General features: G+C 41.5%; 1 protein-coding gene across 1 annotated transcript; it reads left to right on the top strand.

Annotated features, from left to right (window-relative positions):
* The first annotated feature begins 4,108 nt into the window (after positions 1–4,108).
* Positions 4,109–4,465, top strand: INAFM2 (InaF motif containing 2). The gene has a single exon (XM_058162203.1). It carries the CDS (start codon positions 4,109–4,111, stop codon positions 4,463–4,465), a length of 357 nt encoding a protein of 118 aa, XP_058018186.1.
* Positions 4,466–26,614: the final 22,149 nt, after the last annotated feature.

The following is a 26,614-nucleotide window of genomic DNA, read 5'->3' as shown; positions in this document are numbered from 1 at the left end:
CCCACTTAAGAGAGATTTGATGGTGCTCCTGAAAACCGGAAGACAAATTACAGTTCATTTTAAGAGTTTTTTTCCCCAGGAAGCATATGAAGAGGCTTTGTGCCAATTGTGTTTGTTTCCTTAAGCAAATTACAGGAAACAATACAAATCCCCAACATTCATTCTTTATTTTCTGGGGTTATATTGCGTTCCCGTGTCTGTGGGTGGCCCTCTGTATTTGCTTACCTTCTTTTCCCACATATATTGATTTATTTAAATTTTAAAATGAGCAGTGGTGCAGTGACATCTGTTTTCACTAGCTAATTTTCTAATTTCTTTGAAGAACTGATATTTCAAATCAGTTAAATGCCACTGCAGAAACTTACCATGAATGATCTGGAGGTAGTTCTTGGTAGACCTTGTGGGACACTTTACATGTGTAAAATCCATATATTAAAAGATAACTGTTTAACACCACTTTTTAGCAGCAATCAACTGTTCAGAATTCAACATTATGTTCATTTCTAATAATTCAATATATGACCAAGAATCTGTGTATGCCATAAGCTTATTTATTTAAGTTGTATTTTTTCTGCAATAAATGATGCTTGGGGCAACTATCACCAAGAAAATGTACAGTAAAATATAAAACTAGAACCAACAGATTAAACAGCTCTTATTTATACATATGTCCAATGCAAGAGCCAATTAAAAGAGATAAATGCCTATTTTTGAAACTGATAAATAGATTAAAAGGGAACATTAACAGGCAAAATAGAATAAAATCAAGGAAGCTAGTCTACTATTTCTAGAGAATTATATGTTTAGAATGGCAGAACTGCATACCATAAAGCAAAACTGATATTGCCTTAAACCCAAACAAATTAATTTCCATTGGGATGCAATCATTACCACTTTTTAAGACCTCAATGTGCGAGATGCCAGTCTGTTGCTTTGTGCTTTTATGTGGAGGGCAAATGGAATTCAAATTGTTTTCTCTATCTGAGTTCCATTAATTTACCACTCATGTTGACAGTTGGAACCACCATTATTTTCTGGACAATTGATTGTAATTTTTTTTTCATGGTGGTAGAAGCTCGCTTCTATCTGAAGTAATGAAAGACTGGAGATAAATGATGTCACATTTATTTTATTTTTTATTTTTATTTGCATTTATATCCCGCCCTTCTCCGAAGACTCAGGGCGGCTTACACTATGTTAGCAATAGTCTTCATCCTATTTGTATATTTATATATAAAGTCAACTTATTGCCCCCAACAATCTGGGTCCTCATTTTACCTACCTTATAAAGGATGGAAGGCTGAGTCAACCTTGGGCCTGGTGGGACTTGAACCTGCAGTAATTGCAGGCAGCTGTGTTAATAACAGACTGTCTTACCAGTCTGAGCCACAGAGGCCCCCAAATCCCTCTCCCTTTCATGAAAGAATGAAAGCAAGAACAAGAATTCAAGAATGCACTGTTTCCTGGCAAAATTATGACCATCGGTTAAAAAAAAAAAGTGGAAGAGACTGCGTAACTGGAGAACAGGGGTGGCTCCACTAGGGGACAGGACATTCAAGTTAAAGTTGACCAGAAGTATGTCCCAAAAGTGCTTTTTCAAGAGGCAACTGAACTTTCAAATTTGTACAGCCCTCTCTCAACAGAGGGAGAGGGATATGACATCATCTATCTCCAGTCTATAACACAGTCCTTTCAACAGTTCCAAAAAGGCTCTACACCCATTGACACTACTCAGGTGGCCTGAGGACCCAGGTGGCCTCAATGACCCTCTAAAAAAATGCAAATGACCAGCTGTGTGCAAGGAATATAACTCCTTCCATTCCCCACCATCCAGTCAGAGCTGAAGAAGCTTCTTGGATGAGAAGCAAAATACCTTCAAAGAAAACAAGAAAATCCATTTGCCTCTTGAAAAAGCCCCTTTGGGCTGGATGACTGAGAATCTCCATAGAGATTCTAGAAGTACCATACTCCCTTTTTATGACTCTCTAATCCCTTAATTTGGGGTAGAGTCTGGGCGACTGCAACTAAAAAACCAAAAACCACTGTTATCCTGTTGCCAGATATTCTTCTAGTAGTGCACAAAACAGCAAGAAAGACTGAGGTTGACTGGTCAAATGCTTTTCATCCCCATTTTATTTGTAGGATAAATGATCAATTCAGTACTTATATGTTTACATGTGCAATGGAGTGTTTATTCTTATTTTTGTACAACTTGTTTTATTAAGGATCAAATCCCAGGTATAGTACAAGTCAAAAACCTTTCTCAAATTGGGAAGCATAATTCGGATAGGAACTGGTGAGATTATTCTAGTATTCTCCACCTGAATCCTTTGCTGTCATGGAGCAAAAATATAAAATACAAAAATGTGGATTGCTGACTACAATCTACTACAAGCTCTAGACTACAAGCTCTTGAGAGAGCCACTTTGGTATAAATCACTTTGTTTTAAAGCATCAGTATAGAAACTGGAAATCCAAGTTTAGGCACTAAGTCGGCTTTGCCTCAGTCCTAGGAAGCAAGCAGTGGCAAGCCATTTCCAAGAAAGATGACCAGGGACTTGTCAAAACGGTCATCAGGAATCAACACTGGCTCAAAGGCGCTATTCAAGTTCTTACCATTAGCTATGTTAAGGGTCCTACAGTTAGAGAGATGAGTTCTATACCGAAATAATACAATAGTACAGGAGATAAATGAAACTAACCAGACTAATAAAGTTTTACTGCTAACTTCCCCATTTATACCCTTGCTAGTCAAATGTATAATAGTTTTGAGCATCCATGGGAAGTGTGGATAAAGCTAAATGAGCTAAATATATGCTATCCCTCATTCCAGCTGCAATCTCATTAATCCTTACCTGGAAGTAATATTATACTCAGTAGGAGCTGCTTGTCAGGAAATAGCTGAAGCATTCAAATAAAAAAGGACAAATGCAATTGATGTCCAGCTACACCAATTCAAAGCTAGTAACTTCGGGAATGACGCACCCCCCCACCCCCGAAGATTTAGCTTGTAGAGACCCACTTGCTCCAGCCACACTGCAGACAAACATCTCCCAAATTTTTCATCCTTCCCAACCAGAGCTGGATTTATGACAGGAGAACCCGAGAAACGAAGCAACAATTCGCGGCTACCTATTTTGCGCTTCCAGAGAGGGATTTCGTTTTTGGGTCAAACCCTCCTTCTCCCTACTTTCTCCGGCCGGCCGGGCGCGCTAGCCATTTAAACCGCTAGGAATCTAAACCGGGCCGCTCTGATCCCGGATACGCTGATGCACGAGGGGGGCTTCTAAGTTAGCCTGTATTCCAGGACGCTCCGCTAAGAGTAACCGGCGGGTGATGGATCTGCTCTCCCCTCGCGTCCTCAGACGCTTCCCTTCCCTCCCCATCTTTCGCCGCAGAGCTGCAAGTCCTGCGCTGGGAACGGAAGGCTGCACGTAGGGAGCGAAGGGAAAGAGCGGAGAGGCGCGCGGGGGGGGGGCGCATTCCAAAAAAGCGCGCCCGTGAAAGCCGGAGACGAAGCGGCCTCTTGTCCCTCCCAACTACCCCCCGACTCTGCCGGCTGGCGGTCCGCTCTCCGTTGCCTTTTTAAGGCGCAGAGGGGAGCTCCTGTGCGTTGTCCCTCTTCTCCCCCCCCCACTCCACACCTCCGCGTCCCCCCTCCTTTATCAGCTCCCGCTGCATCGCCCCTTTAATAGCTGCTCGCTCGCTCTCTGGTCCCTTCTCTCCTCGCGCCTGCCGCCGCGAGACGGAAAGGCGCCGGCAGAGAGCGACGTCCCCGGGAAAGAGCCAGGAGAAGGAGGAGGACGAGGGAGGAAGGAGGTTAGGCGAGGGATCCTGCCGGGGCCGCTTGACGATCTCAGCCGCCGCTGCCTCCACCTATCGGCCCCGCTGCTTCGGCCGCCTTTGGGAACTGCCGTTCTCTTCCCCCGAGGCCCTCCCGCTGCACATCTGCTCCGTCGCCGCCGCTGCCATCACCTCCTCCACCTGCAGCAGCCTCGGGCAGGTCGTGATGTGATCGGCGGCGCGTCCCTTGGGGAGGCCCATCCCCAGCGGGAGCTTCAGCACAACGGAGAGGGTGGTGGAGCAGCGGGCCAAGGGCCGCGCCCCCATGAAGGAGAAGGAGGCGGGGGCGGCCGGGGAGCGGGGCAAGCCGGCCACTTACACCGGGGACAAGAAGGCGCGCATGGCGGCCAAGACCAACAAGAAGTGGGTGCGCTTGGCCACCGTGCTGGCCTACGTACTCTCCGTCTCCTTGGCCGCCATCGTGCTGGCCGTCTACTACAGCCTCATCTGGCAGCCGGTGAGAGGCGGCAGTCAGCCGCACACCCAGCCCCAGCCGCCCGAAGCGCCCCCCAGCCCCGTCAACCCGGGAACCAGCAACGGAGAGCGTCCGGCGGCGCCGATTGAAGGCGAAGGCGGCGACTCTTCGGCTCCGGTAAATCCCGGCGACAGCTCGAACCCGTAAGGACTCGTTCCGGCCCCGGAGGCCGGAGGCACAACTCCCCCAACTCATCGGACGGCACCGGCGGCGTCGGAGCCCCTGATCACGGAAGGCAGGAGGCCGCCCAGTGGGAGAAGCGCGCAGCCGCCGCGGGAAACGGGATCCCCGGACTCAACTGGACTCGCTCCCTTGCAACCGCCCGGCCCGGCCACGGGACCCCGCAGCCGCTGTTGTGGACTCCGAGGGCCTGGGGCTCAGAGACGCCTTTGGTTTTACCTCGCCCTCTTGGCAAGACTCGGGCAGGGAAGACTGTAATGGTGTTAGCTTTTTTCCCCTTTTCTTTTCCAAATATGGTTTATTTATCAATAAATACTGGGGGAGCCACGTGAAATGGAGCTCAGGTATGTCAGCCTCTCTGAAATGTACCCGATGCATTTCCTTTGTATTCTTGTGTATAAATTCTTTGTATACAGATGCACTTAATTAATGCATAGAAAAGAGCTATAGAGTCTATATTCTATACACACATATATTGGCAGAGCAGATGTAGAATGGGACTCAAAGGGCTATTGCAGGGGAAACCTACTATGAAATTCACATCCAACCTGGGGCAGAAGTTGAGACTGCTTCTGTAAGACCCAGGCCAGTAATTCTGACTTGACCCAAAGTTTTATTCCTGTTCGCTTCACATGTATTTTCTTAGACACGGGTTACTTGATTTTAAGCCAGAATGAACGTTGGATGTCATCTGCTGTAAACATGTTCAGAAAATAATTTATTTCAGAAGTGTTGATGTTCTCCCTTACACCCCAATCGTATGTTTGAAGACAGGGGAGAGTAAATTTTATTCCTTGACCATTCTTACAAAGCAACATTGGATTTGATGCTCATTGAATAATTCTGTGCTATTTCTGTTGTGTGATAGTTGCTCCCTCTTTTCAGTCTCAAATCTTGAGACTTTAAATGGGGTTACCCCCCTAAGGTTTTAGACCTTCTGATATTACCATTTCCTACTTCACTCTTTCATCCAGCAGTGAGTAAAAAAGAGTTAGAAGATATCTCTTCTGGTCCCCACATCTTTCTTTTTCATTCACCTTGATGTTTGGGACAACTGCTGGAGCTTCTTGGAACAAGTAAATTGGATATTTAATACTATGCTGGTATATCTGTTGGGGCTGCAGACCAGAAGTGGTGAAAGCCAGCCCTATTAGTAGTTCCAGCATTACATTAGTAGTAAAGCAGCTATGCAACCTCCTTCATAAGTAGTTCAGCCTTTCTCAACCTGGCGCCTTCAGATGTGTTGGATAAAAATTCTTGTCATCCCCAGTCAATTGACGGGATTGGCGGGAATGATGAGATTTGTAGTCCTGGACAACTAGAGGTAATAGGCTGAATAAGGCTAGCCTACTGCTTCCCTTGGACTAGCTTTAGAAGCCTTGTTTTTTATATTTTTATCTTACATTTTGGAAATTTAACTTACAGTATGAGCTGACACCTTTCATGATATAGCTGAAGGATTTAATGATGCCCACCATTCAGGCATGACTGATATTCAGGCTTATTTACAAATAAATCTTTTTCTTACAAAACTCATAGTGTACATTTTGCTAGATTAATTTTCTTGTCATGGGGAAGTGGGAAGTCCTTCTAAAGACTACTTTGTGCAATGTTCTATAGACAGATCAGTCTTAGCATCAAACACACACACACACAAATACACTTGCAGAATGAATCTTGTGATCAATTAAAGGCTCTTTGCTATTTTGGATCAAGCCAACTAATATGGCTGCCCCTCTGGAGTGTATACACTTTTAATGTGTCACAGATATGTTTTACTGGTGCAAGTGTTCAAGTCAGATAGCAACTCTGAATGTCAGCTACTAATCTGTGGAATTCCAGCAGAAAAAAATATTCCTAGAAAAAAATGTAACCTATGAAGTAGCCCTTAGTTCACTGGGCACCAGTAAATAAGACAGTGAAAACACATTGTGCAATTCTATACATGTTTATTTAGAAGCAAGCCTGGGACTTTAATGGCACAAGCTTATAAGATTAGTTTGGCTGCTTTCATTGCAGTTTGTTGCTGATGAAACCAGGGATCCTGTCTGGATATATGTCTGTGGTGTTGGTTTCTTGAATTCAGCATATTATTCCATAGCTAGTAACTGAACTAGGAAACCCCCAAAAGCCAATATTTTGCAATGAAGAATACGCTAGTAGGTGTTACAAAGGAAGGCCAGAGGCCTTTAAGGGAAAATAAAAGACAAAAATGTTGTCTTTATTCTAGTAAATAAAAATATGTGCCCTTAGAGGAATTTCCACTATATTTTTTTATATGTTGTATATTTAAAACTGTTAGTCATGTATTTTAAACAAGCAAAGACACTTGATGTGATTTTGGGAATGATTACATTCTTGGAAAGAACAAAGCAAAATGTTGAGAAAATTGCTATAATGTCTAAGCCATCCAGCCACTTTACTTTGTATTGTTATCACTGAACATCAGATTTAAGTTTAAGGTTGTAAACATGCTCTAATGTTGTCTATATCTAATTCAGCCATGTAAGCTATGTCTGCATTCAGAAGTTCTGTATATTTTTTAAAAAAATATTTTTAAGGTTAAAAAATACATTGAGAGATTTCTGCCTAAAAAAAAATCATATGATTTTAGTTTTCTTTTTCTAATCTCGTTCATTCAGAGAATGTTAGGCATGTCATGTCTGTTCACAGCTACAGTAAATGGGAGCATATTTCTTCACAAGGAGCAAATTGCTTGCTCTTTCAATTTTTGAATCTGAAAAAACACACATATCATACTGTACCCACTTTAATATTGTATATCACTCTAAACAAAAGGGTGTTTCTGTTATTGTGGAGAGGACACACATGGCAAGGAGGGAGGTCCTCTTTTGTCCTGAGAGCAAACAATGCCAGAGTCCCCAAAAAGTTGCACTTGAAAAGAATAAGTTACATTTTTGTAGGTGGAATAAACCTACACCTGACATGTAGGTTGTGGCCACAAGATTTAGTGTGCTGTACTTTGCAAGCCATGATCAAAAGAATAATAAAGACATTGCCACTTAATTCCATTTCCCATCCAGAAAATGCCGATGTTTTCACACAATACAATAACCTGTAGAATTTCTGTAAGAGCACATTACTGTTACCCAACACGAGTCTGAAGAGAACACATGAGAAGATTGCTGGGTGACTTTTGCCAGTTCTGTCTCTTGGTCCAGCTTCCCTTTTAGGATTGTAATGAAGATAAAATGGAAGAGAAGAAAAACAGTTTGCTATCCCAGGCACTTTTGAGGAAAGGAAGAGCACAAAGATAACTCTAAAAACATTATTTCCTCTGCAAAAAAAATTATGTTGTACACAAATGGGGCCTTATTGCATATACTTATGTTCTAAGAGGGAATTAGATCTTTGTACATTTCAGACAAGAATCCATTCTTGGGAACTTTTGCCTAGATGATCTGGAATACGTATCATCTTGCTCTCAAAAGAGATTTGAGTGGGAAAGAAAGGAATTAGACTCATTAGGAGCCAGAACGGGTCATCCCCATTGTAGCATCAGTTTACAGGAAATGTATGTTCCCAAGATCCCATGGGAGAAATCAGCCCTCCCAAGTTACAGCTTGCTTCGTGCTCTTCCAATATGTTTTATGAAGAGTCTGCTAAAGCTGGGATTCCATTGTGATCAGGAGTTCACAGAGGGAGTAGATACTCTGGGCAGCGGGAGCTGATAAGCATATTTCTTCTTAATAGGTAACAACTTGCTTTCTGAAGAGTTGTTAACAAAGCAGTTAATGACAGAAAAAGAGAATTAAATGCAATCAATGCCATTTGCTGCCGGTAGTTCTTGACTTACAACAGTTCGTTTAGTGACCATTCTACAACAGCACTGAAAAAAGTGATTTATGTCTGACTGTTTTTCATACAACCGTTGCAGCATCCCTATGGTCACGTGACTTAGATTTAGATGCTTGGCAACTGACTCATATATATGACGGTTGCAGTGTCCCGGGATCATGTAATCATCTTTTGTAATCTACTGACAAGCAAAGTTCATGGGGAAGCCGGATTCCCTTAACAACCATTTTACTAACTTAACAACTGCAATGATTCACTTAACAATTGTGACAGGGAGGGTTGTAAAATGGGGTGAAACTCACTTAATAAATGTCTCACTTAGCAATGGAAATGTTAAGCTCAATTGTGGTCATAAGGTGAGGATTAGCCATATACACATTCCATTTTAAACATGACTCTTAAGCAAGATAGATGGAATCACTTAGAAGGAAATATTTGTAGCTCATGGTTGAACTTTGGAGCCCTTGGTGCTCCCTGAGCTTGGTTGTTTTCTTGCAGATGTTTTATTACCCATGGAATATGTTCACTCTGAGATACTTCCAGAAAGGCTGTTTGCTAGAGAAGAGCAATTTGACCCACTATAAACTGGGTCAAAGCCATTGACCAACTATAAACAATAATTGCATGTTTTAAACCAGAAACGAAGAATGTTCCAGACATTCCTGAGCTCAATGCATTCCAAATATATCCCCAAGCTATTTTCTTAATATAAAAATAAAAGTCCGTTCCCATAATTTTGCATTGCTTCATGATGGAACTACAATTAATGGCAACACTGATGATGGAACTAGAGTTACGCAAATTATTTTTAGAATGCAATTCAAATTGGAATGGATTGTCGTTTCATAGCAAAATGATTAAAACTACATTTATTTATTTATTTATTTATTTATTTAATCACATTTTTATACCGCCCTATCTCCCAAGGGACTCAGGGCGGTTTACAGCCTATTAAAAACACAAATACACAAATATAAATACAAAATAAAACACTAATTAAAAAACTTATTAAATAAGGCCGAATTAAAATTTATAATTAAAATAATAAAACCCCATTAAAACTACATTAAATTAAAATCCTAGCCCAGTCCTGCGCAAATAAATAGATGTGTCTTAAGCTCGCGGCGAAAGGTTCGAAGGTCGGGAAGTTGACGGAGTCCCAGGGGAAGTTCATTCCAGAGGGTGGGGGCCCCCACAGAGAAGGCCCTTCCCCTGGGTGTCGCCAGTTGGCACTGCCTGGCGGACGGCACCCCAAGGAGTCCCTCCCTGTGAGAGCGCACGGGTCAGTGGGAGGCAGTCGGTGGCAGCAGACGGTCCCGTAAGTAGCCCGGCCCTAAGCCATGGAGCGCTTTGAAGATGGTTACCAAAACCTTGAAGCATGTTAAGAAGATGGGGAATAGTTGCCTTCAGAACTGGAATTCATTGTGATCATGTCTTTTCTGAAAATTTTGCATTTTGCTGAAATGTTCTGCTTGCACAGATCGGTAGAAGTAATCATTCTTGATTCCTGTGCCTTTCTTTCCTTCCTCCCTTCATTTTATTCTTAGCAGTTGAATGGCCTTTATTTCATTCCATTTAAGCCGTTAAACTATTTCAACAATATTTACTGGTTTTATCTCAATTACCAAAATCCTGATAAAGTACTTTACTCACAACCACAGTACAATCCATTTTGAAATATCTCTAAGAAATCAGCTGTACTCTGATTTTTTTTACCCTGTGAAATGCCTTATCTAATATAACAACATGACACCAATCAGGGATGGAATGTCAAAGATGTCTGAATGACAAACATCCCACTGAATTGTAGCCATGTAGGTAAATTTTCCAGGTAGTTACTAACGATGAAATTATGTAAATGATGTTTTATGAGCTTGGCTACTTTTATGCTAGACAGGTTAAATCAGAGGTTGAGGTATGTTGTGTTAGATATCCAAGACTGTCATGGTGCATTTCATGACTTCTTGAAATTATGAAACCTATTAAAACCTAATGCTAGAACCATCTTTTCTGACGCCACAGTCTCTCCCCAAACAGTGCTGTTGTGTAGACATCTGGATTATGCCTCACCTTTTTCAGCAAATGAAGTGTTCATTGTTATGGTCTCAGCTGTTTGAAGCAGCCAGGGGCATGTTATAACAATTCATGTGACTGAAATAGCCTGTCTGCTTATTAATTCTTTAACACATCCAAATGTTTTAGTTCATAGGAGATGAGCTAACTGTAAATTGTAAAAGATGAATGGAGAATCTTGATAGCTCAAGAAACCCGTGAATGGCCTGTTGAGATCAGAGAAAGGATGGGACCTGTGCAATGCTTCCTGTGATCCTGGACCCAGTGATCCAATTGCACATTACTCTGTTGATGCTTATAAGAATCCTTTCTGTTAATGATAACAACACCCCATTTCTTTCACTTGTAAACAATACAGAATTAGAGATAACCGTGCATTGCAGTGTCTTCCAGCTTGGATTGTTATAATTATAGCCAAAATCCCAAATAATGTAATTCTCTTGAGCAAGGTGCCTAGTCTGAGACCCCAAGCCAAAAAGCCTTAAATATTTCATTTTACTATGCCATAAGGAGACAACATTTAAATACATGTGCCTAATCAAATCACTTACCTTTCATTGGTTTAATGGCATATAAATTAAATGTAGTCAAATATAATTTAATCAAATCTGAAGCTGTATTTTTCCTTAGCCCCGCTCTCCTTTTACCTGGATTTGCCTACTTTTTTTTTTTCCTGGGAGATGTAGCCTATACAGGTAGTCCTTGACTTATGACCACACTCAGGACTCGCTCAGTTGTTGAACAAGGTGATCAGATGACTGCCTATGTGGTTACTTCGCTCAATGATCACAATCCCAGCACTCCCAGCTATGGTCATTAAGCGATTATGCTGGTCATCAACCAGACAGAGCAAATGTGAAGTATCTTGGGGGAGGTGGGGGGATGGCGGGTGAGGGGGATCTTGGGGGTGCTCTGCTCAGCAGCTGAAAATCCTCTCTGTTGAAATCTAAGCCCCTTGCCCCTGAGCAAAGAGATACAAAAGGTCTGCACCAGGCTTCCCAGGGCCTCCCCCATCTGCTTGAGGCAACCCACCCTCCTTACCTTACCGCACTGCGTCTCTGATTGGATTTCATCTCCCTCTCACCTCTATGGGCTGGCTGAAAAAGCTGCCTGCCAAAGTAAGTACAGCTCCCATCCATGCACAGAAAGGAACTCCTTTGATGGGCTACAGGAACAGAGCCAAAATCTTCAGGATTTCAGCTCCATTTCGGCACCGTAGCCAAAGGAGTTCAGCTTCTGTCAGGAGGCAGCTCTTTCAGCCAGACGCCCAAAATGAGAGGAAGTCCTCATGGCAAGCAGCAGCAGCAGCTTGCAACCTTCCCTGCCAGCTTCCTCATTGGCTTTCTGGGGAAGCCTGCAGGAGAAGATTGCAAATGGCAATCACATGACCATTTGTTAACCGGTCCTAAATGCAAACAGGTTGCTAAATATCCAGATCGCAATGGTGATGATGCGTCATAATTCCAGACTATCCGTAAACAAATAAGGACTAGATATAGTTTGTAAAACATTGAATTTGTAAGCAATGCTTTTCTCCACCTACTCACCCACCCTTAGCTTCAAATGAATATGGCACATCAGTGAAACACAATTTGGCATTTATCCTGCACTAATGTACCTGTCCTCTGTGGATAAACACTGAAATCTATGTTTCTAATAAAATTATAATACTGCTTTTTTAAATTAAAAAAACAAAGAATTGTGCAGAAGTATATTCAAGAGAGTCATGCTGCTTGTTGCTAATAATATCAAAAGTAACATCCAGTAAATGCTTGTGTGTAAAGAACTTCTACCTGACTGTTGCAATTGCCCTGTGTACCCTATTCATAAGACAATTCCAGGAGAAAAATTGTATTTTCTCAGGTACCCAGTGTGGGAAATGGTGAGATTTCCAGCAATAGAAGAGCAGTTTTCAACAGAGATAATTAGATGATGTTGTGCACAAGTGAGGACTAAGATTGTGTGATGCAGAAAATTGTGTGATGTGAGATTCCCAATTATATAGACAGCTATGTGTAGTTTATAGTTGCTATTTAGTTTGATTGAAACAGAATTGCAAATTTGTGAAATTACCACCCCAGAGCTTCAGAAGGTGATTGTAGAAACTGAAATGCGCTTGTAAGTCTTAGTTTCAGAATCCATCAAGAACCTGCAGGGCTGATGTCAAGATTCTGTAATACAAAGGCGTATAGGTGATGTATTTTGATACCCTGCGAGACATATGTTCTGGCCCTTGCTCAGTCAATCAAGAGAAACAACTGACTAGGGAGAACAAAGAACAAAACAGATCAGGATTTTGGTGAGTTGCTTTTGAAATAGCTCAGCTTTGGATCAAAGATAAAACAGCTCAAAGTAGAAATAGCACCTTTTCATCTTCAGGGATACATTAATCCCTTTGAATTGTTCAGAACTGACTCACTGTGCAGCATAGTGCTTAATGTGCCATTGTGCAGCATTTATTGCCACAGTGCCATAGGCACCAGGGAAAACCAGGGTCTGGACCATTTTCAACCACAGAAGCTCAGTAGGTGGTTTTCCATTACTCTCAACCAATTTGTAGGGGAAATTAAGGGGGCAGATGCGATATGCACACCACATTATTGATCTAATTATGGGCTATTGTTGTCTAACCAACAAATGTAAGCGTAACCTATAGTATTCCAGATGTTTCAGACCTACAGGAATAACCTGTAGCTTTCCAGATGGACCTTCCCTGCATCCCTAGAAGGGAAAATCAGTGCTGTAGAATGCTAGGAGTTCTACTGCTGGAAACATTCAAGGAGGAGAAATTGTGATAGCGTGAAGAAAAATCAATCGAGCAGTTCCTACATGGTGACAGTGACATATGAAAGCAGTCTCCGGCTAGAAATAATCCAGCCTATAAACTTATCTAGGCAGGGTCAGTTGCTAAATTGGGAATATAAGTCTGACTAAAACTGTTAATTGGAAAGCTGATTTTTAAAGGGAGCCATCATCTGGATTACAAAGACTGGCACCAAAAGAAGTCATCAGTTGTGATTTTGATTTTTCCTGGGAAATTGTATTAAATTACAATTAATTAAAAGGGCCTCTGGTGGCTCAGACTGGTAAGACAGTCTGTTATTAACAGCAGCTGCTTGTAATTACTGCAGGTTCAAGTCCCACCAGGCCCAAGGTTGACTCAGCCTTCCATCCTTTATAAGGTAGGTAAAATGAGGACCCAGATTGTTGGGGGCAATAAGTTGACTTTGTATATAATATACAAATGGATGAAGACTATTGCTTGACATAGTGTAAGCCGCCCTGAGTCTTCGGAGAAGGGCGGGATATAAATGCAAATTAAAAAAAAAATTCCAAGCATGTTGATTTAGAAAAAAAAAACCCAATATTGTAACCAGGTGACATGTAGTGTAATGGTTGTTTAAAGAAAAAACAAAGGCCATGAAATGCTAATTACTTTGTTTAACTGAACATTTTGTCTGCCCTTTTCAAAAATGAGTGTTTTCCTTTAGTTTGGTAATTTTGCATTTGCTCCTATCCTTACAGCCAGGCATTCCTGCAAATATTTTGTTCCAGTTCCAAACGATGTTTTGTCTACAAAAGGATCTCACTTCAAGGGACAACTTCGCTCTTCAGATAGTATCAATAACTGTTGACTTAACTTTCACACAATCCTCTGTCATGCAAGGTGAAAAAGTTATGGGACTGTCTTCCAAATTGGTTTTTTAAAAGGAATTCTCGGGTATCAAGCTCAGGCATTATCCAATGTTGCAAATATTATCGCTGACTTTAGATGTTCTAAATCAGTGTTTCTCAACCTTGGCGACTTTAAGATGTGTGGATTTCAACTCTCAGAATTTTTCAGCCAGCATGGAGTCATCATAATGAATTCTTACTTATGGCAACTGTTGGACCACTGTTGCTCCCAATCTTTTCATCCCTCAAAGCATTTAAAAATATTTTTAATTCTTATTTTTCTTTAGATTTAGACACAGAACTTGGCTTTATGAAGTAACCATAAAGCAGTACTAACTAACGCGGTGGCTTAGTGGGTAAGATGCTGAGCTTGTCAATTGAAATGTCGGCAGTTCAGCGGTTCAAATCCCTAGTGCTGCGTAACGGAGTAAGCTCCCGTTACTTGTCCCTGCCAACCTAGCAGTTTGAAAGCACGTAAAAAATGCAAGTAGAAAAATAGGGATCACCTTTGGTGGGAAAGTAACAGCGTTCCGTGTGCCTTTGGCGTTGAGTCATGCTGGCCACATGATCATAGAGATGTCTTCTGACAGCGCTGGCTCTTCGGCTTTGAAACGGAGATGAGCACTGCCCCCTACAGTCGGGAACGACTAACACATATGTGCGAGGGGAACCTTTACCTTTACCTTTAACATTCCTTTTAAGATGATGGTGAGGCTCTGATGTCCTGGGTTTACCCAGGACCGCAAATGCAGAAAACAGGTGGTCTCTATCAACTGTGGTGAGAATTCCAGATTTCATCCTTTCCTGCCGCCTGCATCTATTTTTTGGGATGGGCAAGGGGGAGAATGCAGAAAGAAACATACAATGCCTATTGCATATTTGCAGTTTTATATTCTACACTTTATATTAAATTGCAAAAAATGGAATCAGCCCTGAGTACTACATGCCTTTTAGATTTGGATAAGACCACTTCCTCTCTGAGTTGCTGTCTACTTTCCTGAAGGCCAGCATGACAAATAGAGTAGCTATGCTTTACACGAACATTGTGTTGCTTTGTCAGCTTTCAATAGTCCTCCCTGTCTTTTACTTAAGGTTTGCCTTTTGGCATTTAAATACTGAAGTGCTCCTTAATTAAAGGCTTTATGGGTTTCTTCAGGCTAGCAAAGCAATTAGTGTCAGTTGGTCCAAGGAGGAATTGATGTGGAAAAAAAATGATTTAATATCGTAGTTGCAGTGAAATTGATGCAACAAAATTGCAATTTTACAACATAACTCTACTAAGGGCGTCATGCTGTAAAAGTGCCCTAAAAGAGCTATCTTTTTCTGATGAAATATCCAATTCTACAGTAGTTCACATTTAGATAAATTGAATGTAAAGCACAGCAGCCAAGAGTTTCAAAACAAGATTTTGCCAATGTGCTCCAACTGTGTAACTGTAATTGAAACAGTATTGATCTGCATGCTTTTTGATCTATCTCTTGGTGAAATAATGAATTTAAGCCTAGCATCCTATCTTCTTTTTAGCTGGTGCATCAGAATTGGATTTTCCTCTCATCTATTAATTTCTGGAGTCACCTTTGTTCTAAAAGAGGCTAACTCAGATATTAGACACCACTAGACCTAGTCACAGTTCATGACTAGAGGGTGGGAGTCTGCAAGCTAGAGGGTGGGAGTTTTCTAGAAACTGCATTTCTATGACAGATGTGCAATTGTTTATTACTGGGGTTGATACTTCTTTTATTACACATTAGATGAAGCAATATTTCTCATGTAAGGCAATAAAATCTCTCCTCTCTTTGGAGACTTCAAAGAAGGTAACCTGTACTTTATAACTGCATTCTTTCAGTTTTTGTTCTAGCACATGGCTGTCTTTGGGATTTGGCTCAGGTTTTTATTCTGGTATTAGATTTTGATCTGCTGGAATGTTTGGGGGAAAAAAGAGGGAGAAAGACTCTGCTGAATAACTAAAGCATGTAGTAACCCTTCCTTCATCTTGTCTTAGCCTGGAAAATAAGCAGGAATGGGTTGGTTCGGATGGCAGGTCACCTTATTTAGCTGAATTAGAAAGTAAAATCATCATCATCATCATCATTGTGCCAAAAGGCAACAAGAAACCTCTTTCATACTGTCATTAGAAAAAGTAAGAAAACATGAAGCAAGCAGGAGTTGTGATTAACTTGAATCAGAATTAAAATAGAGCTGGAAGGGACCTTGGAGGTCTTCTAATCCAGCCCCATGCTCAAGCAAGAGATCCTATACCATTTCAGACAAGTGATTGTCCAATCTCTTCTTTAAAACCTCCTGTGATGAAGCACCCACAAAAGGCAAGCTGTTCTACCGGTTAATATTTTATAATTTTTTTACCAAAATGAAAAAGTCAAAATCAGGGTACAGGAATGTTTAAAATTGCGAGTAGATGCTTAGTATTTGTCAGTGTTAGGTGCAATGCTATTTTTTCCAATATTGCACTTCCTTCCTATTGATTAGATTTACAATCCCACTTTCTTCCAGGAGCAAAAGGTGGCTTACAGGCTGGTGTCCTTGTCCTTTCATTTTGTCTCCACAATAAGCCTTTGAGATAGGCTGGGCTGAGAGTTACTGAATGAGTTCCTATGGCTGCGTATCTCACTTTCAGGCTGGATGTACATTGGTTGCAGAGGTGGGTTTCAGCAGGTTCTGACCAATTCTGGAGAACCAGTAGCGGAAATTTTGAGTAGCTCGGGGAACTGGTAGTAAAAATTCTGACTGGCCCTGCCCCCATCTATTTTCTGCCTCCCAAGTCCAAGTTGATCAGGAGGAAATGTGGATTTTGCAGTTACCTTCTCCTAAATTGGGGAGGGAATGGGGATTTTGAGGTATCCTTCCCCTGTCATGCCCACCAAGCCACAATCATAGAACCGGTAGTAAAAAATTTTGAAACCCACCACTGATTGGTTGGCTACAAAAATGATGCCACAGCTATATGGCTATAAAATTTACAAAAACATAGCACTTGCAGTTGTCTGCGTAAACTTATCAGATTCTGCTTTCATTGAGAGCACCCTAGTGTGATGCTGTTTGGAAGGCTGCCGGAGAACACGGTTCTTCATGACTTGAATTTTACTTAGTTACCAGCCAATCCTTGACCAATGGGTGGCCGGTAAATGCAGGTATTTTGTCCAATTTTACAACCTTTGTACCCCAGTTGTTAAGTGAATCACTGCAGTTGTTAAGTTGGTAACATGATTATTAAGTGAATCTGGCTTCCCCATTGACTTTGCTTGTTGCTTGTCAGAAGGTCATAAAAAGGTGAACATATGACCCCGGGGCCGTCATAAATATGAGTCAGTTGCCAAGCATCCAAATTTTGATCATGTGGCTATGGGAATACTGCAAGGGTCGTTAAGTGTGAAAAGTGGTCCTGAGTCACTTTTTTCAATACCATTGTAACTTTGAACAGTCACTAAATGAACTGTTGTAGCTGAGGACTACCTGTACATGGAATTCTTACAAAACCCTCTATTCCAGGGGTCTCGAACCTTGGCAACTTTAAGACTTGTGGACTTCAACTCCCAGAATTCCTCAGCCAGCAAAGCTGGCTGGGGAATTCTGGGCATTGAAGTCCACAAGTCTTAAAGTTGCCAAGGTTCGAGACCCTGCTCTATTCCAAATATAATCTGCTCACCCACAAGAAGCAGGACAAGAAAAGAAGCTATAAATTCCTTCCCCTGAGATGTTAAAAAATAATTGCTACCAACTTGCCTTCCATTGAGGACCTGTATACTGCACGAATCAAGAAGAGGGCCGTGAAAATATTTGCAGATCCCTCGCATCCTGGACATAAACTGTTTCAACTCCTACCCTCAAAACGACGCTATAGAGCACTGCACACCAGAACAACTAGACACAAGAACAGTTTTTTCCCGAAGGCCATCACTCTGCTAAACAAATAATTCCCTCAACACTGTCAGACTATTTACTGAATCTGCACTACTATTAATCGTTTCATAGTTCCCATCACCAATCTCTTTCCACTTATGACTGTATGACTATAACTTGTTGCTGGCAATCCTTATGATTTATATTGCTATATTGATCATCAATTGTGTTGTAAATGTTGTACCTTGATGAACGTATCTTTTCTTTTATGTACACTGAGAGCATATGCACCAAGACAAATTCCTTGTGTGTCCAATCACACTTGGCCAATAAAAAATTCTATTCTATTCTATTAAATGAGGAGGAGTCAGGCCACTGGACTTTCTTGGGGGGGTTTCTTTGGGGGAAAAAAGTGGGGGGGAACCCCCCAAGGAAGTCCAGCTGCCTCTTTAAAAAATCACCTTTGGAACAACCCTGGCCTGGATGATTGAAAATATCCATAGATATCAACAAACAGATCTTTCTTTGCTCTTCCCTTTCAGAGGCCTTCCGGAAGGGTTTCCAAAGCAGACTTTGGAACAGGTGGTGTCACTGAAAAACGAACAAGCCTATAGCTCAGCAATTATAAGGAACTTAAACAAGAGCAGTTGCAGTAGTCACTTCTCATTTTGTGTCTGGACTCATCAAAAGATGTTAAGAAAATAGGGCAGGGCTTTCCTTGACCCAACTGCTTCTATCGACTGCTAAAAAGAACTGTGTGTTTTGAACTTCTGAGGCCAACGCAACCACATGATCACCTGAATTACCTCCGATACTTCAGAGAAAACCCCCAACTATGGCCGCAGATTTGTTTTCAAGGACAAAGAAAGGATTTCTGGATGATGAACTGCAGGGCCACTACAGTATTTCTGTATCTGGGAACATGAAGGAGACAAAGAACGTCACTCTGTAAACATCAACAAGTTAAGCTTGCTGTTAATTTCATGGAACTTTATATTTATCCATTAATTGAACATGGTAAACTTTGCTAATCTCAAATTTCTGCACTTTTTTTTCTTTTATAAAAGCCATAACACTTCATTTGTCAAACAACATTTATTCAATAAAAACATTTCCCATATTTATGGAAACGTTCATTCGCTGTCCGTCAACAATCTCAGTTAAACACCGGAAAACAAACTAACTAGCATCATATTTTTCTAAAGATAAAAGCATCACATCAGGTTAATGCAGGCTGTTCAATTCAATTTAACCTTGTAGCTTAAAACTGATTTTATAGTACTTGCTTCTCCACAGGAAGCTATAGTTTATGAACAGTAGGACAGGGAATAGAGGCCAAGAACTTGACACATAATCATCAGTACCCGTGTCCCAACTACAGTATTCAAGAAAGGTGATAATCACTTAACTACAGTAAAATGATACAATTTTGTAGTGTAGTGATGCAGAAATCAAAGGAGAACAAATACATAGCAAGCATCAGGAGTCTTGTAGGCAATATCTTTTATTGCATCCTGTGACTTTAAATCTCACCTGCTGGTGATCTTATTTTTATATTCTACCATTGAATCTCTGGGGACAAAAGTCTGAATACAATTTTCTTTTCCAAAAATATGTTTCACCTGGAACTTAATGGAGCCTGTTAGAAAGTCGAAGGGCATGTCTACAATCATTTCAGCAAATGAAGAATACTGCCAGAATCCTGGCAGGATAGAAGCAAAGATAGAGGCATTTTTAACCAATAATATGGAATTAATGGATAACATCTCTAAACTGAAACCCTCAGCACTTCTTTGAGAGCAAGACCAGAGTTAGCAAGACCAGATTCATGCCCAAGGAATTTTTTACATCAGACTTCCTTTTTCCCCTTTCTGAAACTGAGATATTACCTAGAACCATTTTACAGGCTACTGGAAAAGCCATGAGGAACATTTCAAAAGTCTCTCCATTTAGAGTAAAATCAAACTTGAAGGAAGATGACTTGCTGTATTCCAAGGCTCTTGGGATATTCTCCAACAGCCTAATCTAATGAAGCAACTTGGCTGGTTCAAGCCTTCTATACAACAAAATTAATATACTTTAATGTATTGTTGGAAGAGCAACGGATAGGAACTATGCTTAGGGTTGCAATAAATTGTCACTGCTTGTGCCTTTTCCTGGCACAGAAATACGTTCTGGGGAATGTTGCCCAAGTTGGATAGACAATTTCAGGACATTCCCTGGTGAACTTCCCTGCAGAAAGTGGGCTGACTGATATCAGGAAGGTGCAGTCAAATGCAGAAGGCTAGCATTAAGGAGGGATATGGTCTTATGTAACCATATCAGCTTTATCAGTGTTTAACTGAACTTTAATAAATAACTTATTGTTTCTAATAAATAATATAATATACAGCTCATAAGGTAAGCACCTCCCTTAAACCATCCTCTCCACTTCCCCTCCCTCTTTGCAGATAGTTCTGACTTTTTGGGGAAGTGGGGAGGACAGGGCAATGCAGACAATGGTGCAAAGGGGGCAAAGCAGGGGTGAAATCCAGCAGGTTCCGACAGGTTCTGGAGAACCGGTAGCAGAAATTTTGAGCAGTTCGGAGAACCAGCAGCGGAAATTTTGAGTAGTTTGGAGAACTGGCAAATACCACCTCTGGCTGGTCCCAGAGTGGGGTGGGAATGGAGATTTTGCAATATCCTTTCCCCAGAGGTGGGGAGGGAATGGGGATTTTGCAGTATCCTTCCCCTGCTATGGCCACCAAGCCACGCCCACCAAGCCACACCACAACCACCAAGCCACGCCCACAGAACCGGTAGTAAAAAAAAATGGATTTCGCTATTGGGGCAAAGTCATGTCACACACATCATTGAAGCCAGGATTTTCCTTTAGGGGAATTGTTCATTTGAAGGTCTTTTTTAAAATGCCTAAGACTGTGCCAAAACCTATGTGACCCTCACAATATATGTTTGCAATTCTTGAAAAAGTCTAGATCAGTGTGTTTTTCAAACCTGGCAACTTTAGTGTTTCCCAGAAATGCTGACACTGCTTGTTTGGAATGCACGTGTCTTTGCATCAATATCAAAGCCACCCACAAAATAAATATAAAACATATCTGATTTATCAATCAATCATATGATATGGACAAGAACTGTACTAAGCTGTCTGTCCCCTGTACCGAACCATCAATTTGCTCTGATGAGATGCCAGACAAGGAACATCTATTCACGTTTAATAGTATTGCTTCCCTCATTAAATTAGGAAGTTTAATTATAAATCACAAGCATAAGACCAGGGAGGTTAAAGAGAATTAAGTATTATGGGGAAACCTTAATGAACTATACTCCTAAATTTGCTCTGCCCACTGCTATCCACTCCCACCATACTGTCACAGTTCTTCAAAGCCCCAATATAACTCTCTGCCTCTCAGACTTGCCTCAGTCATTTTATTACTAAGCTGATTGTTATTTCTTCCTAATTATCCTGAACTTGTCCACTATTTATAAAACTCAAGTAGAAACACACTCAGTAGAAACGTTGGCTCATTTCAAAAGTGGCAGTTTATCTATTGTCTGTCCCTGCTTTTTAATTAAATTTAATTATGAATCAAAATAAAGTGCATACAGCAGGTAATAGGCCTGCAATATGGATATGAGGTGGGAAATCCAAGTTTGGGAGAACATAAAAGTGCGTCAGCCTTTCCAGGCAGACTAGACAATGAGATAATTCTGTTTTATTCTAAGGCTACATTAATGGAATCTTACAAAACTGATAGTAGAAATCTCCTCCCCTTTCTGTTGGCAAATTGTAACTGCCCTTACAGTTTGGTAAGTAAAGGAAATTCCTTTCTGACTTTCTTTCTCTGCCTGTTATGCAGCTGAAGGCTATGCCACCTCTTATCTGATCTTGGGTAGCAACACTTCCTCCCCTCCTTCATCTTTCAAGATCATTCTGATATACTGTTACATCTGTCAGGGTTTCCTCTCTCTTTTGGAAGCCCCTGCTGCCCCCAGAGATGTACGCTAGGAAATGCTGCTAAAATTGAACAAGCTATTTCAGGACATGTATGTCCAACTTGACAGGTGGACATTGCCTACAGTGGCAAAGAGGGAGATTGTGCTCTTGGCCCTTTGTAAAAAGACTTGCTTTATCAATTCTTTGTTCTAGAAATCAAAAGAGCCCATCAGAATGATCTGTCTATAAAAGACTGCTGAATGATAATTGAAAAGAATAGTTGGGGTTTTTTCTCATCCAGAATCCAGAACTATTATAGATGCTTATCACTGCTTTTCGCTATCTTGGTGGCCTTCAGATAGCCTGGACTAACTCCCATCATGTCCAGCTAGTGCAATGGATTACAATATGGGTCGAGGACCAACATTAGTTGAGGAAAGTTGACTTAGAAATTCCAGTGTTATAATAAATATGCTGTAAATGGCCCCTATTAGAAGAGGGTCTGAAACTTTTTCTATTCTTCTTACCACCCATCCACCCAAAACAAAACCAGTTACTTGCCAAATGCTGACAGAATGAAACAGTTTTCCAGAACCAGGTTTTATTGCCCTGATTCTGACTTTGGGAGCCTGAGTGTGCTAATCACTAGAATAGAGATTTTTGATCTTGGAATACAATGTGTCTCAATTTACCAGGTGACCTTGGTGAAGTTCCCTTCTGACTAAAATGATCCATGCAGTCCAGTGGTGGGTTTCAAAATTTTTTACTTCTGTGGGAGTGGCTTGGTGGGTGTGGCATTGCTTGGTGGGCATGGCAGAGGAAGAATATTGTAAAATCTCTATTCCCTCCCCACTCTAGGGGAAAGTTACTGCAAAATCCCCATTTCATCCCCATCAGCTGGGACTCGGGAGGCAGAATATACATGGGGGTGGGGCCAGTCAGAATTTTTACTACCGGTTCTTCGAACTACTCAAAATTTCCGCTACCGGTTCCCCAGAACTGGTCAGAACCTGCTAAATACCACCTCTGATGCAGTCTTATGTTCTTCTTTCAAACAGGAAGGATTTTCTTTTCCAATATTTACCTTTACCTCTCTTATCCGTTTACCCTGGGCTATTCCTCCCTAAGAGAATTCTGCAACTTCGTAACTGCCCAGTTAGTATAACTACAAGCAAGACTGTGGAGTTACAGTCTTGAAAATCTGGACTGGACTACAAGAGCTATAAAATTTCTTAGCATGGTACTGGGAAAAGGCATAAGGGGATAAGGTGTCAATGTGATGATGAATTGTATCCTGACAATTTTGAATTTACCAAGTCTGAGACATTACAAGGAAACTCATTTTGCTACAGTAGATAAAGTCACTCTGGACCCATAAATGTGACATGATGATGTGTTTGCTCTGTCTTACGAATTGGTTCTCTATCAACATCAAGAAAAGAACAGGCAATATTATTCCACATGGCCAAAGTTTAATGCTATATTATACACTGAAATTTTCCCCTTTCATATGTAACAGACATTCATTTCTTTCTTCCTAGTTATGTTTTTCCCTTTTATTTTACTACTTGTATCTCTTGAAGCAAATAAAAATTATTTAAAACTAAAGGGCGCTTGGCTAGCTTTTGCTTTATGTGCTTTCAAGGAAAATTTAGTTTTCCAGGCCTATCATTTAATGACTTTTAAAAGTACCATTATAAGAAGAGAAACATTTCAAAGTTATATTAGCCAGGAGGCTAATGCACTATAGGCTCCAGGATCAGCTGCCTATCAGCTGTCTAGTTGAAGGTTCAGTGATCGAATACGTTCAGGGCCCCTTCAATATTTTGAGGTCCCAGGCTTCAAGCAGGCCTGATTTCAAGAACCAATCTCTGTGATATCTTCTCTATTAAGTTACTTAATTACTTAAATAATTAAATTTAGAGGCTGTCCGACTCCTTTCCAATTCTGGATGGCTTACACTTAAAACAAATAAAATAGTGAAAAGAATCATAGTCTTCCAGAGGGGGAAAACATCTATAGCATCTGGCAGGGTTTATCACTCATCCTACCCCAAAGCTAGGAGAATACCCAGGATTTTAGAATATTGTCAGAATGGGAGCCATATGGATTGCTGTGGGATATTATTCCAGGGGGCAGGTGTCACGATAGAGAAACTCTATTATTGTTGTTATAATCTCACCCCAGACTCATAACCATGGCCTGACGATGGGCATTTATTCTCTCTTATGAATTGGCATCCTAGATAAGATAAAGGTAAAGGTTCCCCTCGCACCTACGTGCTAGTCGTTGCCGACTCTAGGGGGCGGTGCTCATCTCTGTTTCAAAGCCGAAGAGCCAGCGCTGTCCGAAGACGTCTCCATGGTCATGTGGCCGGCATGACTCAATGCCAAAGGCGCACGGAACGCTGTTACCTTCCCACCAAAGGTGGTCCCTATTTTTTCTACTTGCATTTTTACATGCTTTCGAAACTGTTAGGTTGGCAGAAGATGGGACAAATAACGGGAGCTCACCCTGTTACACGACAGCACTAGGGATTCGAACCACTGAGCTGCCGACCTTTCGATTAACAGCTCAACATCCTAGCCCCTGAGCCACCACGTCCCTGGCACCCTAGATAGTCAAATGCAAAATAATAAGGAAACAGCCCAAATTAGTAAGGTAAAGGTAAAGGTTTCCCTCACACATATGTGCTAGTCGTTCCTGACTCTAGGGGGGGTGCTCATCTCTGTTTCAAAGACGAAGAGCCAGCACTATCTGAAGACATCTCTGTGGTCATGTGGCCGGCATGACTAAATGCCAAAGGCACACAGAACACTGTTACCTTCCCACCAAAGGTAGTCCCTATTTTTCTTCTTGTCTTTTTTACGTACTTTCGAACTGCTAGGTTGGCAGAAGCTGGGACAAGTAATGGGAGTTCACCCTGTTATGCGGCACTAGGGATTCGAACCGCTGAACTGCCGACCTTTCGATCGACAGGGTCATCATCTTAGCCACTGAGCCACCGCATTCCAATTAGCACAGGCCAGAAATATCGCTAACCATTTTCCAGCGCAAAATGTCACAGGGATAGCTAAACCATAATTCAGGAGAATGTAAAGGAAAACAAATGGGACCTTCAAAGCAAAGGACCTCTTCACTTGTATTTGTTAATGCCATTGCTTTGGTAACGGACAAAGTCTGTGTTGCTGATTTAAAAGTTAGGCAGGCTGGAATGGGAGCACAAAGTTCTTCAAAGTCCCAAAATTTTAAGTGAAAGGTTTTTAAAGGTTAAAAACAACAGCTTGCATACTGTCCATGATACAAGAACAGACTGTCTGGCTTCCATCAAGATGCAGGCAGTGACATTCTATGCTTGCTGAACATTCTGAACTACCTTTAAAGGCAATCCTATGTAACAGAAATTGCCGCGGCCAAGTCTGGAGATTATTCTAAAGGAGAGGAAATCAAACCTTGTTGGATTGTTTCCAAGTGACATAAATTACAAGCTGGTGAAAAGTACTGTTGTTAATCTACACTCTGGAACAATAGACACAGAATCATAGGGCTGGAAGGGACCTCCAAGGTCTTGGAGACCTTATACTATCTCCAAGAGTTATATAATAAGCCAGCTACTGTGGCAATCTTTCTTTTCCTATAGCTAAAAACATAAAATAAAAGTAATTAGGGTAACCTACTGTATAATTGAAAGATTGAGGGCAAAAGAAGAAGGGGACGACAGAGAATGAGGTGGCTGGATGGAGTCACTGAAGCAGTCTATCCATAGGAGTTGTTCATACAACTACCAGAAAGTAAAATAACAAAAGATATTTTTTCTCACGTAGGTACTAACAGCAGCTGAGCCAGATTACTCCGGATTTGGCAGAGCATTTCACTGCAGGAGTATGTCCCTTGACAGGTCCCCAGTCAACAAAACTGAATCTTGCAGGCCCATGCTTGTACTGCAAAACATTCAATAAAGTGGAGCATCCTAAGGAGAATTTGTTTAAAGAACTACATCAGTACTTCTCAACTTAGCCTCTAAATGTGTGGACTTCACTTCCCAGAATTTCCCAACTAGCATGTTGGCATCTCCAAGTGTTAAGTTCGGGAAGTAACAAGGCTGGAGACCAGGGTAGTGACAACAGCTCTTTAATATATGGTGAACCCAGCAACCAGGCTGGGGAAAAACCTCTCCTTATATACAGTCTAACCGGCGGCTTTAACCAATCAGCAACGTGCTTGTTTCCCGCCAAAACATTTAAAGATACATTACACTCCTTCCCTCCCAGAAAACACTTTACCCATATTTACATATTATTTTTCAACGTAATCACGCAAATAGACTGGGCGTCTCCTGACTCTTTCGGACCTGCGCAGTACATTCCCTGGGAGTGGGTCGAGCTGACCGGAGGGGCTGTTTGCTCCTCTCAGCTCCTTCTCTAGGCCATCCGGCCCTGGATTATTAGCAGAGTCGTCCCTGCTGTTTTCTACTGGAACCTGTGGGCGTCGCTGGACCTCCGGAAACTCAGATAAGTCCTGCGATTTTTCCGGGTTTGAGTCAGCTGTGGAATCAAACATTGTATAGTCAGGGCCCGTTTCGACTAATTCAGATTGTTCGCCATGCGTATTTGGTCTATGTGGCGCCTCCATACTCGGCCGTCCTTTAACTCCACCAAGTATGATTTTGGACCTGTTCTGTTTAGGATTTGTCCTGCTATCCAGGTTGGGCCTTCACCATAGTTGTGTGCCCACACTCGGTCTCCTATGTCCAT

This window comes from Ahaetulla prasina, chromosome 1 (assembly GCF_028640845.1).
Source record: "Ahaetulla prasina isolate Xishuangbanna chromosome 1, ASM2864084v1, whole genome shotgun sequence".
Taxonomy (NCBI): Eukaryota; Metazoa; Chordata; class Lepidosauria; order Squamata; family Colubridae; genus Ahaetulla; species Ahaetulla prasina.
This window is presented reverse-complemented; position numbering and strand designations above follow the sequence as displayed.

Excerpts from the sequence above, each read along its gene's own strand:
- INAFM2 (XM_058162203.1), top strand. The coding sequence starts at position 4,109 with ATGAAGGAGAAGGAGGCGGGGGCGGCCGGGGAGCGGGGCAAGCCGGCC.